The following is a 13729-nucleotide window of genomic DNA, read 5'->3' on the forward strand; positions in this document are numbered from 1 at the left end:
GTCTTGGGCTCATGTGAAGTGCTGGGGACTAAGTCATCCCTCTTAAGTGTTTCCCTCTCACCCTTGCTCTCATTGGGTGTACCACCGTGGTCACCCTTCTTAGCTCTAATTGCATCAGACGCAACTGACTGAGACTCTAACTCCCTCCCACTTCTCAAAGTAATCACCGCTTACACCTGCTCATGGTGCTTTTCATTCCCACCCGAACTCTCTTCCCCATATTGTCCCTCAGGGTTAGCCACAGTTTGACTCGGTAATTTTCCCTCATCTCTCCTATTCATGTTGTTAGCCATTTGACCCAATTGGTTCTCTAGCTTGGCAATGGAGTGAGTATGGGAGTGAACTACTGGTGCTAACCTCTTAAGTTTTGAGAGAACTTCTAATACCTGAGTCTCAAAGGCCGAGTTGCCTTGAGGTACAGGCAGGGGTTATGGTTGCTGGTATGGTTGTGGGGGTCGATAAGGTTGCGGTGGTCGGTAGGATGATTGGTTGGCAAATTATTAAAATTCTTCCTTGGTGGTGGAGGATTGTAAGAAGTACCTTGTGAAGGGGGTCTCCATGAAAAATTGGGGAGATTTTTCCATCCGGAGTTATAGGTATTGAAATATGGGTCATTACCCGGGTTGAAGAATCCTTGAGCCGCATTCACATGCTCTTGGACTAACTCTGGAAATTATGATGCCGAAGGGCACTCACTCATCATGAGCAGGGCTCGCACATATAGCACATGCCTCGTGAAATTGAGGTTGATCTTGTTGTGTAGGGGCATGTCCCGCAGCTAATAATTGGTCCATTTTGCAGGACAATGCCTCTACTTGTTGGGCTAACTCCAGGTTTTGCCCGACCTCATAAATGTCCCCTCTCTTCGGGGCTCCAACTATTGGTTGCCGGACTTGCTGGGCTTCGTAGGCTTGGTGAAGGGAATTATCACTTAGGTTCTCAAACAATTGCCATGCATCGGCATCATTTTTGGACATTAATGTCCCACCACAGGATGAATCCACCATTTGGCGGTGCGACTCAGTTAAGCTATAATAAAATGTTTGAACAAGTTGTCAATCAGGCACTTGGTGGTGGGGACACTGTTGGAAAAGGTCATGAAGTCTTTCCCATGTCTCATGAAATTGCTCGCCATCAATTTGAGCAAAATTGGTGATGGCTCGCCTAAGTTGGTTGGTTTTACCTATGGAAAAGTACTTCTCCAAGAACCGCTGCTGTAATTGGTCCCAAGTTGTGATTGAATTAGCAGGTAAGGAATTCAGCCAGTGTTTGGTTTTATCCTTTAATGAGAATAGAAACAATCGCAACATTAAGGCCTTATTTGTGAAATTCTAGATCCTCAATGTCGATCAAATTTTCAGAAATTCATTCAAATGTTTGTAAAGATCATCATGAGCTAGTCCATGGAATGATGGGAGCATTTGTATGGTGCTGGACTTAATCTCATAATGAACAGCAGTGGTATTGGGTAATTGGATGCATGATAGTGATGTATATGCAGTGGGTGTGAAATAATCCTTAAGGGTCCGGTTGGGCACATTCGGGACATTTGGATTTTCCATCTCTAATGGTTCAATGTATGATTATGAATATTCAAGCCTAGAAACACGGGCAGAGGCTCTAAGTCTCCTAAGAGTCCTTTCTAGTTCAAGGTCCAAACTCTACAATTCAGGGCGACAAGAACGGCGCCTGTGCATACACTACTCACACATATACAAAAAGTTTCGACTCTGTGCTTAAGTTACGAAAGCAAAATAACAAAGGGAGAAATACTCACAGCGGTTTAACAAAAACGCTTTACTCTTCTTGTGGGTGCTTGACGTGTAGATGTTGTCTCCAACCTCTAGTTAAGCTTTGTCTTTCTTTTTAGCACTTTGATGCTTTGCTTGCGAGTGTTTGCTTCTATTTAAGCACTTTAGTGCTAAGGTTTTTTTTTTTTTTTTTTTTAAGCTCGGTTGCGCTCCGCTTGCACTTCGGTGATAGTTTTCACTTTCAAATGCTTTGAACACTTAGCAACACGAAAGCATAAAATCCTAAACTAAAAATTAAAATAAGAATATAACTTTAAATTAATTAATTTCGCCAGAAGACCCCAGCAACGACGCCAAAATTTGATGGGTCGTTACACACACCAAAATTAAACACAAAACTACACCAAATTCTTTTAGAATAATGGCAAGTCTAGGTATCGATCTACAGGGACAATTGTGAAATTAAACTAATTTAATTATTAAATTCCTAAATTAATTTTGATGAAAAGATTGATTGTTCATAACCTAATTTAATAACAAATAAATTAAACTAAGTAATTAAAATATCAATTATAAATAAAACTGGATTTACTGATTTGGGGAAAAACCTAGGGTAAAGAGTCCACCACTAGTCATGTAAATAGGGTTTCCAATTGAAATCAATTATGTTATGGTTCGAACGGGATAATGCTTTGCAACTACAAGTTCAAAGCATTTAACAAGAAAATCATCACGTTCAATATACAAGCACAAACCATCTCAAGTAGTACGAATTGTTCACTCTAAACTAGGGTAGTGACACGACTCGTCCCTGGTAGTATGGTCCGTCTCATACCTTGAATGTGAAAGAATAGAAAACTCTTGTATGGAAAATATTCAACAATCACAGAAAACCGAATATTTGAAGTAATAATGGAAAATATATATAAAACTTCTAAAACACCATACAATTGTTCAAACCTTTACATAATTGAAAATCAAAAAGAAAAACCTAATTACATGGCTAGGGTTTCATCAAAACCCAAGAAAAGAAGACTAGCCACTCATGGAGAAGTGGGAAGATGAAGAAGATGAGGAAGAAGACCCCATGGAAGTGTCCTTCAAGCTTTTTGAAGAAAATCACCTCTTGGAACCCTAGCCTCTCTTTCCTTGCAAAAATAATTTCAAAACCCTAATCCAGCCCTTTTCTTGCCTATTTATACTTCTAATATCTTGCAAACAGGTTTAAAATATCGAGCCTGTTTTCCCAGAAAAGTCAACGCATGTGCGAGAATCTATTTTCTCTCCAAATTCTGTCTTTTTGCCCATTTTATGCTCCGACTATGTATAACCTTGACATTAAACACATAAAATATACAGTTTGACAAGCAAGTAAAGTTAAAAGATCCTAATTAACGGCCTCAATGTTGCACAATTTGACCTTAATCATATATTAAATTTTATTAAAATTTTAATTCACATAATACTGAGTACCCTTTTTATTAATAATTTCTTAGTCATATATATGAAAAAAAAATGATATTTTCATATCTTTTATTTTATCTTATGTTGTCACACTATCTATATTAGTTACCGTGTATTCAACTTTACTTTAAAAATTTGGTATGATCATAAGGTTGTTTTGAGTATAATTTATAGGTTGATTTTTTAATTATTATAAAAAAGAAGTGTTAAAAAAAAAAAAGAAAAAAAGGAGTATCAGTTCTGATTTAAAAACCTTATTATATGTATATTTTTTTTTTAAATTAAGAAAAATTAATAATTTATCTTAAATATATTATTTAGAAACTCTCCAAAAAGAGGAGTACCAGTTCTGATTTGTTTTTGACTAGTTTTTGTGTAAACGATAAATGCAAAAAACATGAAACCCCCACTGCTAATCTAAACAAGAAAGACAATCTCACATTGAGGGGTATTTTGAAAAAATAGTTAAAAGTTGATTTTTTAGTTTTTTAACTCTTTTTTATGAGAGAAGAAGTGGGTTAAAAGTTGGGAAGTAACTTTTAACCCACTTTTCAAAATAGGTCTGAACTTAAAAGTGCGTCATACAAGTTTAGAATGTTTATTACATTTATCTTTTATGAGATTTGGAATAATAAAATAAAAAAAAAATTGAATTTTTTTTTAATGATCCATGATATTAAGATTTTATAAGATAAAAGACATACAATATTTTTATAATAATTGGGATCCCTCTACATTTTCACAGAAAAAATTCAACTCAAACAAATTTGTGCCCGACTCAAAAAAATTCCGGCCCCAACACAAAGAAATTTCTCTGGTATGATCACAAAAAAATTTCATCAAGGAACCTTAACTAATAAAAAAAAAAAATCTTAAATCTCTTCTACAACACAAAGTTAGAGAGGAATATTTCATTAGTTTTTCCAAATTTTTTTACAAATTTAATATAATTATATTATTTCTTTTTTTTTTTTTTAGTAAGATTAAAGAAATCAAAATTAATACAAAAAGTACGAATATACTTATAAAATAGTAAAATATTTATTTCAGCATAAAAAATATGATAACATTATTTTTGTCTATATTAATAATGAATTATTGATGAAAATGAGTTAAATGTTACGTATTAAAACTTTAAGAAGTTCAACATAATTATGCCAAGTTTATAAAATTTATCATATTTTTTTCTAAATCTTAAGAGAGATCAAAGTAATTTACTCATTTTTAAAAGTTTTATATTTAATTATTACCATATGCAAAACAAGTAAGCTTAATCAATTTCAGTAATTTGTGAGTTATTGAGCACATTAAAAATTTATTTATCAAATCTTATACCAAATGACAAGACCAGCTGATTAAAGTTCATCATAAAAATACATAAATAATAAAAAAATATTTAAATGGCAAGGTTGAAGCCAAATTTTAAAATGGTATAGTTCAAAATATCATAATTTGCAAATGTTGCAAATGTTTTTGCTATTTTCTTCACAAAAAAATAATTATAAATTTAATTTATAGACCTCATAAAAATAAAATAAAACATATTATTCAAATGGGATTAGGGTTATGAAGGTTTATATACACAAGGTTGATATCCTATACTTTGAGTTGCAAAGCAACAAAGTTCTATATATGTTTATAAATAAACCATTGGTTCGGTTCCAAATCAAAACCCTGATTTTGAACGAAAGAACCGAAAAACGACCAGCGGTTAACCTAATTTGAAATGGACCTGTTTATTATTTTTTCAATTATTCTGTTCAGCCCTAAATATAACTAAGTTAGCAAGAAAACAATTACATTCATTCCCCTAAAACCTCTTCATGGGCTGTTACTATGACTTTGCCCAATCTACAAACAAAAAAACAGCTCCACCTTCCCCGCTGCCAAGAACGACGAAGGGACGGGAAACTTCCATGTAGGTTCTAATAAGTGAATTTATTATTTAATAAGTCTTATGAGAATTAATAACATTTATTATTAAACACTATTAAAAAGTCACTAATTGTTAATTTTTAACAATAATTTAAACATTGTATATCAATAATTATAAATTTTAGCAACAATTTAATAAAATGCCACAAAAAACGTAACCAATTTTTAACTTTTCAACAATAGTTTGAAAATTTTGTTATAGAAAAACGTTAGTAATTGTTAATTTTACCAACAATTTATAAAAATCGTGACAAAAAAATTTACTAATTGTCAATTTTTAGTGACATATACAAAAAATCGTCACTAAAAATTATTTTAACAATGATTTTATTATGATTTATTTTTTATGAGAATTAAATCCAACTATTAAGATTTATTAATAATTTACACAAGAAGAACTATACCAATGAAATGTTAAAACATTTTGAGTTAGCTCGAACTTCTTCTAATCTGTCGAAAGGATCTAGTGAAAATCCCCTCCATCATTTCTGCGAGGCGTCTTTGGTCATCCGATCCAGGTGAATCGCAATCTGTCAAAAACGATTGTGTGATGTCAAGTGGATCTGTATTGCGGCTTTGAATAGTTGGCTCTCCTCCTACAGCCCAAAGAATTGCAGCAAGAACAACAACACTGAGCTGAAATATTAACCTCAGATATCAGTTTAACAGTAAGAATAACAAAATAAAATTTTATATGGTTTTTGTTTTAGTTTTGGAAGAACTCTAAAAACTTGTTTGACGAACTGTTTTGGGAGAAAGTTTCGTCCTTTTACGAAACATCAGAAGAAGAAAAAAAAAAAAAAAAGTGATTTCAAATTTTTGAAAACTAGTGTTTTCACGTAAAAATGAAAACAATATGAAACATGGTTGTTTGCAGCACTTATCCATTATAAACAACATAGTGATTATAGCACTAATCATCATATTCACAAAATTAACCATTCCATCACAATTTCCTACACTGAAAATGTATAAATTGAACACATATATACATATAAAGTTTTCATTATTTAAGACATAAGACAGTGGATACCTGAGCCACCAGAACTAAAATTGCGATCAAGCGACACAAAACAATATGGAAGAGAAGGAAGCTCTTGAATTCTTTATAGTGCCCATGAATGTACTTGATAATTTGCTGTCACAAAACAGACCAAAAAAGAGAAGTATTTATGAGAGAACACAAATTAATTAACAGCCACATAACAAAAAAGAGTGCATTTGGAAGCAATGGCATGAAAGAATGACTTAAAGCCACCACCAATACACCTAATTATACGAGTGGCACGTCATTTTGAGAGAGCTCCCACTTTGTAGGACAAGTTGATTAAAAATCAACTTTGCTTGATGAGTTTCAACGATTTTTTTTTAAAGATAATGTCATTAGTTCTCTATCATCGCAAGAAATTAATTGAAATTAACAACAACTAAGCAGGGATTTTGACACGACAAGAAGAAAAAGGATTGAATGGATTAACTCCTCAACATTTGGTGATCTCAGATCAGAAGTGTCGATGGTGACTCACATAAAGAATTCAAACAACTTCATATACAATATGTCAAGAAGTACTGCTTGTGGAACCTCAATATCCACGGGCTTAAAGGGTCAAATGGGCTTTTGGGGTAGAAGAGCTTCAACCCTCAACTGTAAACTTCAACCCTCGACTGTAAATTTCAATCAAAGATCAAGCTGTGTCCGTATTTCACAGCAAACATTTCCAATGGGAAATTTCTCCGAGACTATACAACATTAAGATGGTTTAGTTAAAAGGTGAATATGTGGTAAGACTAGAAAAGACAAAGTTAGGAATGAGTATATTTAAGAATGAGTAGGAGTAGTACCGATAGAAAATAAGTTAAGAGAGAATAGATTGAGATGGTTTAACCATATACAACGGAGACCAACAGTAACCGTAGTGAAGAGATGCGATACAGTAACGGTACATGGTAGTGTTAAGAGAAGGGATAGACCTAAATTAATGTGGACTAATGTAGTAAATATAAATATGAATCTCCTTAACTTGACTAACGACATAGCCTTGGATAGAGTCGAGTTGAGAAGAAGGATTCATGCAGGCGATCCCATTTGATGGGACTTAAGGCTTGGTTTGATTTACACTCTAAAGAAAAGGTACATAGAACTCGTAACAACGTTGAAGTCATTCTTTCTTAGTGTCGCTACCAAGCACACCTTATTTAATGAGCACAAGAACACGTACTGATTCCCAGTCAATTCTGAATAAAATCGTGACAATAACTCCCACTTGGATTAAAAGAACAGAGAAGATTGAGACAATATACTTCAATATCTGGTTAAGTGTAACACTGCATGACTAAATCACATATACAGAAAGAAAATAAGAAGAAAAAAAAAAAAGAGAGAAAGGATACGACAGCAAGTGTGGATTTGTTGATACAGTTTGCAACCATATGTCCTGAAAGAGTGCTCAAGCAGACAACAATCCCAATACCTAAACATACATAGATGAACCTGTTGATAGGAGCTACAATGTCAAATGTCATTTCGATGTGAAAATCAAACAAAATATATATGTTATATAAGCAATGCTTGAAAAGAAAAATAAAATGAAACGAGTCTTTCTTCAAAAATCAAGACAGATCGTTGAGGGCCGGGTCAATTCAAATTAATCTCATAGCCATGAAATAGAATTTCCCAACTCAAATTCATCTAAAGCTTTTAGTCCCAACTAAGGCTGTATTTGGTTGGAGGATTTGATGAGAGAAATGAAAAGGAAAAAGAAAATGTAATCTGGCTTTTTGTTTGGTTATAATGAAAAACATAGGGAAATGGAATGTAAGAGAGAAATGCAATCCCACTTTCTATTTTTTGGGTTCATTTTTTTTTTTTTAATTTTCCAAATCAACGAAACATAGCTTGAAATTCGAATCCTATCAATTCTTTTTCATTTTCTTTTCATTTTTATTTCCCTCGTCAAATACTCCAACAAAACACAGCTTAAAGGTTTAAAAAAATGATAGGAAAACAACAAATTACACAACACAAATGAGATATTATTAGCCAACACAGCCTAAAGGTTAAAAAAATGATAGGAAAACAACAGATTACACAACACAAATGAGATATTAGCCATGTTTGGGGAGTCGGTTATTTAATTTAATTTAATTTAATTTTTTTTGACTATTTTACTTTGGCAAAAATAATTGTGTTTAAAAAGTTGATTAGTTTTTTTTTATTTGATTTGATGGTTGTGAAAGAAAAAATAAAATGATTATAAATTTGATATGATATTTTATTTTATTAATTATTTTAATTTATTTTATCTTTTAATAAGGTATTTTAATCCAACTACCCTTTCCTAACACCACCATTGAAAAAACGAAATCCCATGAAAATTGATTGGATTTCAAGGGAATTGAATTTAGTAAATCTTATTTATTTTTTTAATTCCCTACTAGAGGCATCACCATCCACATAATTTTTCCCTTTCCAATTCCTCATTAATCCAAACAGAAAAATGAAATACTTCCTTTCCAATTCCAATCAAGCACTGTAAAAAAAATTCTCCAGAGAGAGGGAGAGAGAGAGAGAGAGAGAAACTTGAAAGACTTTAATGGAAGAACAAATACGAATAATAAAGATATGTGAAACAGCAATACAGTTAAAACCCAGATGAGAGCATTGTTCTGAATCAGTGATAAAGCAACTAATAGACTCAGAGAGAGAGAGAGAGAGAGAGAGATATACCAAGGTCTGGGAAGATCACGAATAGAAGGAAGAAGAGAAACCCCATTATTCCACTTCTTGAGCAACCAAAGGGAATAAATAATGATCCCAACTCCAAACAGATTAACAATGACATTCACAATCCTCATAGAGTTGTACAAGCAATACCTGATCATCATTCTTCTCAACCTTCCTTCTGCAATATAATACCAACACACCCACACCAATCACTCACCACCATTTTTGAGCTTCCTTTGTTTTGGGTTAAAATAAATAAACCCTATGCAAACAATATAATTTTCAATGTGACTGTGGATCTCTTTAACTTCAAAACAAACATATTATTGAAAATTAATTTATTTACAAAAACCACATTGTCATATTTTGTGGAAATTTTTGTATGACTTTTTAATTTTTCAAAATAAATTTATTTCCACACAAGCAAATTTTTTATTTTATAAATAGATAAAAATAGGATTAATTACAGCTTTCACCTTTAATTTGATTCAAAATTTATTTTAATTTTTAAAGTTTTAATTTGAATAATTTATTCCCTACTCTTTAAATCTGATTTTAATTTGATTATCTTACCTACGTTTCTATTAATTTTCTTTGCATGCACATCTTAAAAAATTGTCAAATGTTTCAAAATTATTAATTTTAACTTTCAATTTGAACGAAAAAATCAAATTAAAATTATACTTAAAATATAGGGATCAAATTATTGAATTTGAAATAATTTGAAACTATAGTAATTAAATTAAGGGGTTATTTGAAATGAACTATATAAGTGCACTTTTTGACTTTTTGGGATTGTTTAGAGTGTCCTAAATAAGTGTACTTTTTGTCTTTTTTGACTAAAAAATTGAGGAAGAAAATATAGATGTTTGGGTTAACTTTTTGACTTCTTATGAAAAAATATGTAATAAAAAATTGTAAAAATTGATTTGTAGGGAAAAATTAAGATTGAGAGTTGTACAGCCATAATTGTTGACTTTTGATGAATAGTGTTAACTTTTTAACTTTTTAAGTAACTTTTTGACTTTTTAGCTTTTTTACAATATGCCAAACTTGGCCAAAAAGTAGAGGGAAAAAAATATGATTGTTTGAAATAACTTTTTGACTTTTTACGAAATATGTGTATTAAAATATTGTTCAAAATAACAAAATTACCAGATTACCCCTAATGCCCCTAGGCGTGTACTGACAGTGATTGTTTAGGAAGCCAATTAGCTGCGTTGTTTTGATGTTGTGCGGTGGACTGGACGGTGCTGTTCAGCCCGTGGGGTCCTACCACAGATCCCGTTTTGATAATCCGAACTATTAAATATGTAGAACTCATCGAATACTATACGATTGTGAAAAATCAAGTTGATCGGATATCGATAGCTATCTCATTGGATCAATTTTTTTTCAACTGTTAATTTAGTCACCGTCTATTTTTTTTATACAAAACTGATTTGATCATATAGCTATCGATATCCGATTAACATAATTTTTTACAAGCATATAATAGTCGATGGGTTCTACATATTAAACGGTTCAGATAATCAAAACGAGACCCATGATCGGCCCCTACGGGCTGAACTACACTGTCCTGTGTAACTTTTTTATGCACCACCTATGTAAATTTGTACCATCACTTCATAGTGTACCATCACTACAGTGGCCACAGTTGACTTGTACCTTTTTCTGTGTAAATTTATTGTTTTTATATTTTTTTTTTGTGAATAATAATAACTTTTTGACTTTTTGAATAACTTTTTGTCTTTTATAGATTATGCCAAACAATTAAATTTGAATCAAACTACAAAAAATGAAAAGTGTAATTTGCACTAAGTAGTTTAATAAAAAAAATGATTTAAAAAGATGATTATTTCACGAGTTTGATTTACAAATTAGGTATATATATAAAAAAAAAAATTGAAAAAAAAAGTTAAAAATAAACTCTCCTTTTTTATAAAAATACAAAGAATTAAAAAAAAATCTTATTTTGCATGTTTTTTTTACTTATACATCTAAACATGATATTCTTTTCTTCCTCAACTTATAAACCAAACCAACCGTACATATTGGAAAATATGTTCAACTTCTACGAAAACAAAGACATTAAAAAATAATTTTTATTTTTGTCTAAACAAATAGAACATAAATACTAATTGGATATATCTTTTTGGACTTTGAAGTGTTGGTATATCGAGAGAGAGAGAGAGAGAGAGAGAGTTACATACCAACAGGCAGGCCCGAGAGTTGTCAGTAAGCAGCTAATCAGGAAAGGAAAATATAGGACAGGCAGATTCGCGTTCATACATAAATACATTCCATTTGTTGGAGTGAGGTGAAAGTGGGGGAAGGTTGGAACGTGGGGAGGGAAACAAGAATTGTTTTGAATGTTAGATAGATTTTGGAGCAAAGTGGATCCACAAAACGTTGAAACTTTTGCACCTACCATTCACAGAATTTTAATACCTTGCTTGTTTTTATTTTTCGAAAAATACTTTTCAGAAAAATTTTATTTTATTATTTTTTATATTTTTTTATTTTTATTAAATTTTTTTAATATTTTAAATAATTTTTTTACTTTTTAGACACACCTAACATAAATATACTTAAAAAGTAAAAAAATTATAAAAAAAATCTTTTAAAAATTCACTAAATATCAAAAATACAAAAAAATATAAGAAGTCAGTACATTTTTTATATTTTTATGTATTTATTAATTTTTTAAAATATTTTTTCACAAATTTTTTACTTTTTAGATACATCTAAGTAAGGTGCATTTAAAAAAGTAAAAAAAAAATGTTTAAAATTTAAAAAATATTTACTAAAAACAAAAAAATACGAAAACCAAAAAAATCAGTTTCAAAAAACTTAATCCAAAAAATTCAAACCAAACACACTGAATAATATTGGATTATTATTTTTAAGGGCGAATTTCATTAAATGAAGTGTCATTTTGGGAACATAGTAAAAAGTCACGTTTTTAGATAGAATGTCCAAAAACGTGGCTGTCAAAAACGCAACAAAATCCATTTGGGAAGTGCCAAAAACGCAGCCCTAAATTACAAATTAGGACCTATGAAAAAAAAATAAAAATAAAAAATTTCTTATGTTGGGTAAGGATATTTTGGTCATTTTAATTTGATTTGACACTATAAATAAATATTAAACTAAAAAGTAAAAAGTCAGTTTTTTACTAACTTCCCAAATCACTTCCAAAAAAGCCAAAAAACTTGGTAAAAAGCCAAAAGTCAGCTTTTTACCAACTTCCCAAAACAACCCGAACTCTGTAATTTAAAATTTGTGTTACTTTAGTTTTTGATATTTTAATTGTGATATATTTGATTATAAATTTTGAATTTCGTTCTAAATAAAAATAATTGAAAATACTATTGTTCTATTTTAAAGATAAAGTCGTCAATTTGATAAAAATATAAACTGGTTTCATAAAAAAAATGTCAAATAAATATTTTTAAATTTTTAAAAATTATTTTTACTTCCCAAAGATAAAATTATATAAAAGTGATAAATCTTTTACATTTTTTATTTTTTTACCAAATTAATTTTTAGTATGTGTTTGGATGATAATGATGTAATATGTGGTTGTTTTTGTTAATATTTTTGAATAGTTATCATATAATAAATGGTTGTGTTTATTATTAATAGATATTTTTTTTATAATTATCATGTAATGGATATTTAGGAGTTATTTGAAATGTTCTAAATAAGTACACTTTTTGACTTTTTGTGAAATATGTGTTAGGTTTAAAATGATATGATAGAGAGGTGATGTGACTTAAATAGGATAGTAACTTTTTGACTTTTTAATTTTTTTCAAAATATGCCAAAACGGGCCTTGTTAGGCTTTGTGATCGATATTTTAATATAAGAAATATTTTTAGTTTTGAATTTTTTTTTATTTAATTGATTTGATTTAACAATAATATTAAAGTTGTCATCATATTTAATTTTTTAAAAAATAAAAACTAATTTAATGAAAATAAATTTTAAAAAAAATTATTCCTACCCTCCCAACAGATAAAATTATATAAAAATAATAAATTTTAAATTTTTTTCACCAATTTAATTTTTAATTTCTTAGAGAAAAAAAAATTGAAAATAGATTTTAAAAATCAAACCAAATAGAACTTTATAACTAAAAAAATTTTAGCATAATTTATTAAAAAAATGTCATTCCAATTTAAACAATATATAAATTAACCAACCCAATACAAAATAAGTTGTATAACGACTGCTCTTAAAATAGACCGTTTGCAAAGAAAACATCTCTGATTGTCCTTGTTTAAAACAAGATTCAAAATTCAAAATATAATGTACCACAATTGAAAAATTAAAAATTAAAATGGCACAAATTTCAAACTAGGAGAATTATTAGTGTAATTTGCCATAGGTTTAATTTTGATTATACGTTGACTCTGTCCGATTAATGATATTGGTACAACATGTTGAATATTATCTAATGTATTAGTATTACAAATATATCGACCTCACGCCTTGTTGTCGTGATTGTCACGAGTCATATGAAGCAACCTATCACATGATTATTCAGTCCTCGTAATTCAATGCAGGCGAAAAAACTAGAGCATCAAATAAATCAACCTATCATGATTATTTCCAAACAAAACTTAGTACCCGTTGGTTGGAGAAAACAAACCTCTAACAAACAGAGGAAAGGAACAGGATCGTCCGTACCTTGTCACAATATTTAAATATCTATCATTATATCGCAAAACCTCACTACATACACGATGAGTAATGCTAGGGATACCAAATTTTCTACCAAACAAATGACCAAATGTCTCACATGGGTGTGGGGTCCGCAATTTTGTGGGTCCCACACCCATGTGAGACA

The 13729-nt window shown here is 30.3% G+C and overlaps 1 protein-coding gene and 1 long non-coding RNA gene across 5 annotated transcripts; both read right to left on the reverse strand.

Annotated features, from left to right (window-relative positions):
• Nucleotides 1-5450: 5450 nt before the first annotated feature.
• Nucleotides 5451-13093, reverse strand: LOC114321794 (tetraspanin-19). 4 transcript variants are annotated; one of them, XM_028269009.2, is made up of 6 exons: nucleotides 11088-13093; nucleotides 8878-9052; nucleotides 7542-7641; nucleotides 7370-7450; nucleotides 6184-6288; nucleotides 5451-5786 (listed from the first exon to the last, which is right to left on the reverse strand). In XM_028269009.2, the coding sequence occupies exons 2-6, from the start codon at nucleotides 9033-9035 to the stop codon at nucleotides 5580-5582; spliced, it is 651 nt and encodes a 216-aa protein (XP_028124810.2). In that variant the 5' UTR covers nucleotides 9036-9052; nucleotides 11088-13093; the 3' UTR covers nucleotides 5451-5579. The 4 variants fall into 4 exon arrangements, with proteins under 4 accessions (XP_028124810.2, XP_028124813.1, XP_028124812.1 ...); XM_028269012.2 differs by having other exon boundaries at nucleotides 5451-5680; nucleotides 11088-11248; XM_028269011.2 differs by having other exon boundaries at nucleotides 5451-5746; nucleotides 11088-11248.
• A 152-nt stretch (nucleotides 13094-13245) lies between these two features.
• LOC145806044 (uncharacterized) lies at nucleotides 13246-13676 on the reverse strand. Its single transcript, XR_014348473.1, has 2 exons — nucleotides 13570-13676; nucleotides 13246-13476 (listed from the first exon to the last, which is right to left on the reverse strand). It is a non-coding gene; the product is annotated as an uncharacterized LOC145806044 (long non-coding RNA).
• Between the last annotated feature and the right edge of the window lie 53 nt (nucleotides 13677-13729).

The sequence above is a fragment of the Camellia sinensis genome, chromosome 13 (genome assembly GCF_055761805.1).
Source record: "Camellia sinensis isolate YWXY chromosome 13, ASM5576180v1, whole genome shotgun sequence".
Taxonomy (NCBI): domain Eukaryota; kingdom Viridiplantae; phylum Streptophyta; class Magnoliopsida; order Ericales; family Theaceae; genus Camellia; species Camellia sinensis.

What these genes read in the sequence shown, in the direction of transcription:
- LOC114321794 (XM_028269009.2), bottom strand. Translation starts at nt 9,035, where the DNA reads ATGATGATCAGGTATTGCTTGTACAACTCTATGAGGATTGTGAATGTC. An exon ending in CGTGATCTTCCCAGACCTTG is followed by an intron (nt 7,642 to 8,877) that starts GTATATCTCTCT and finishes TCCTATCAACAG; the next exon opens with GTTCATCTATGTATGTTTAG. An exon ending in ACAAATCCACACTTGCTGTC is followed by an intron (nt 7,451 to 7,541) that starts GTATCCTTTCTC and finishes CAGATATTGAAG; the next exon opens with TATATTGTCTCAATCTTCTC.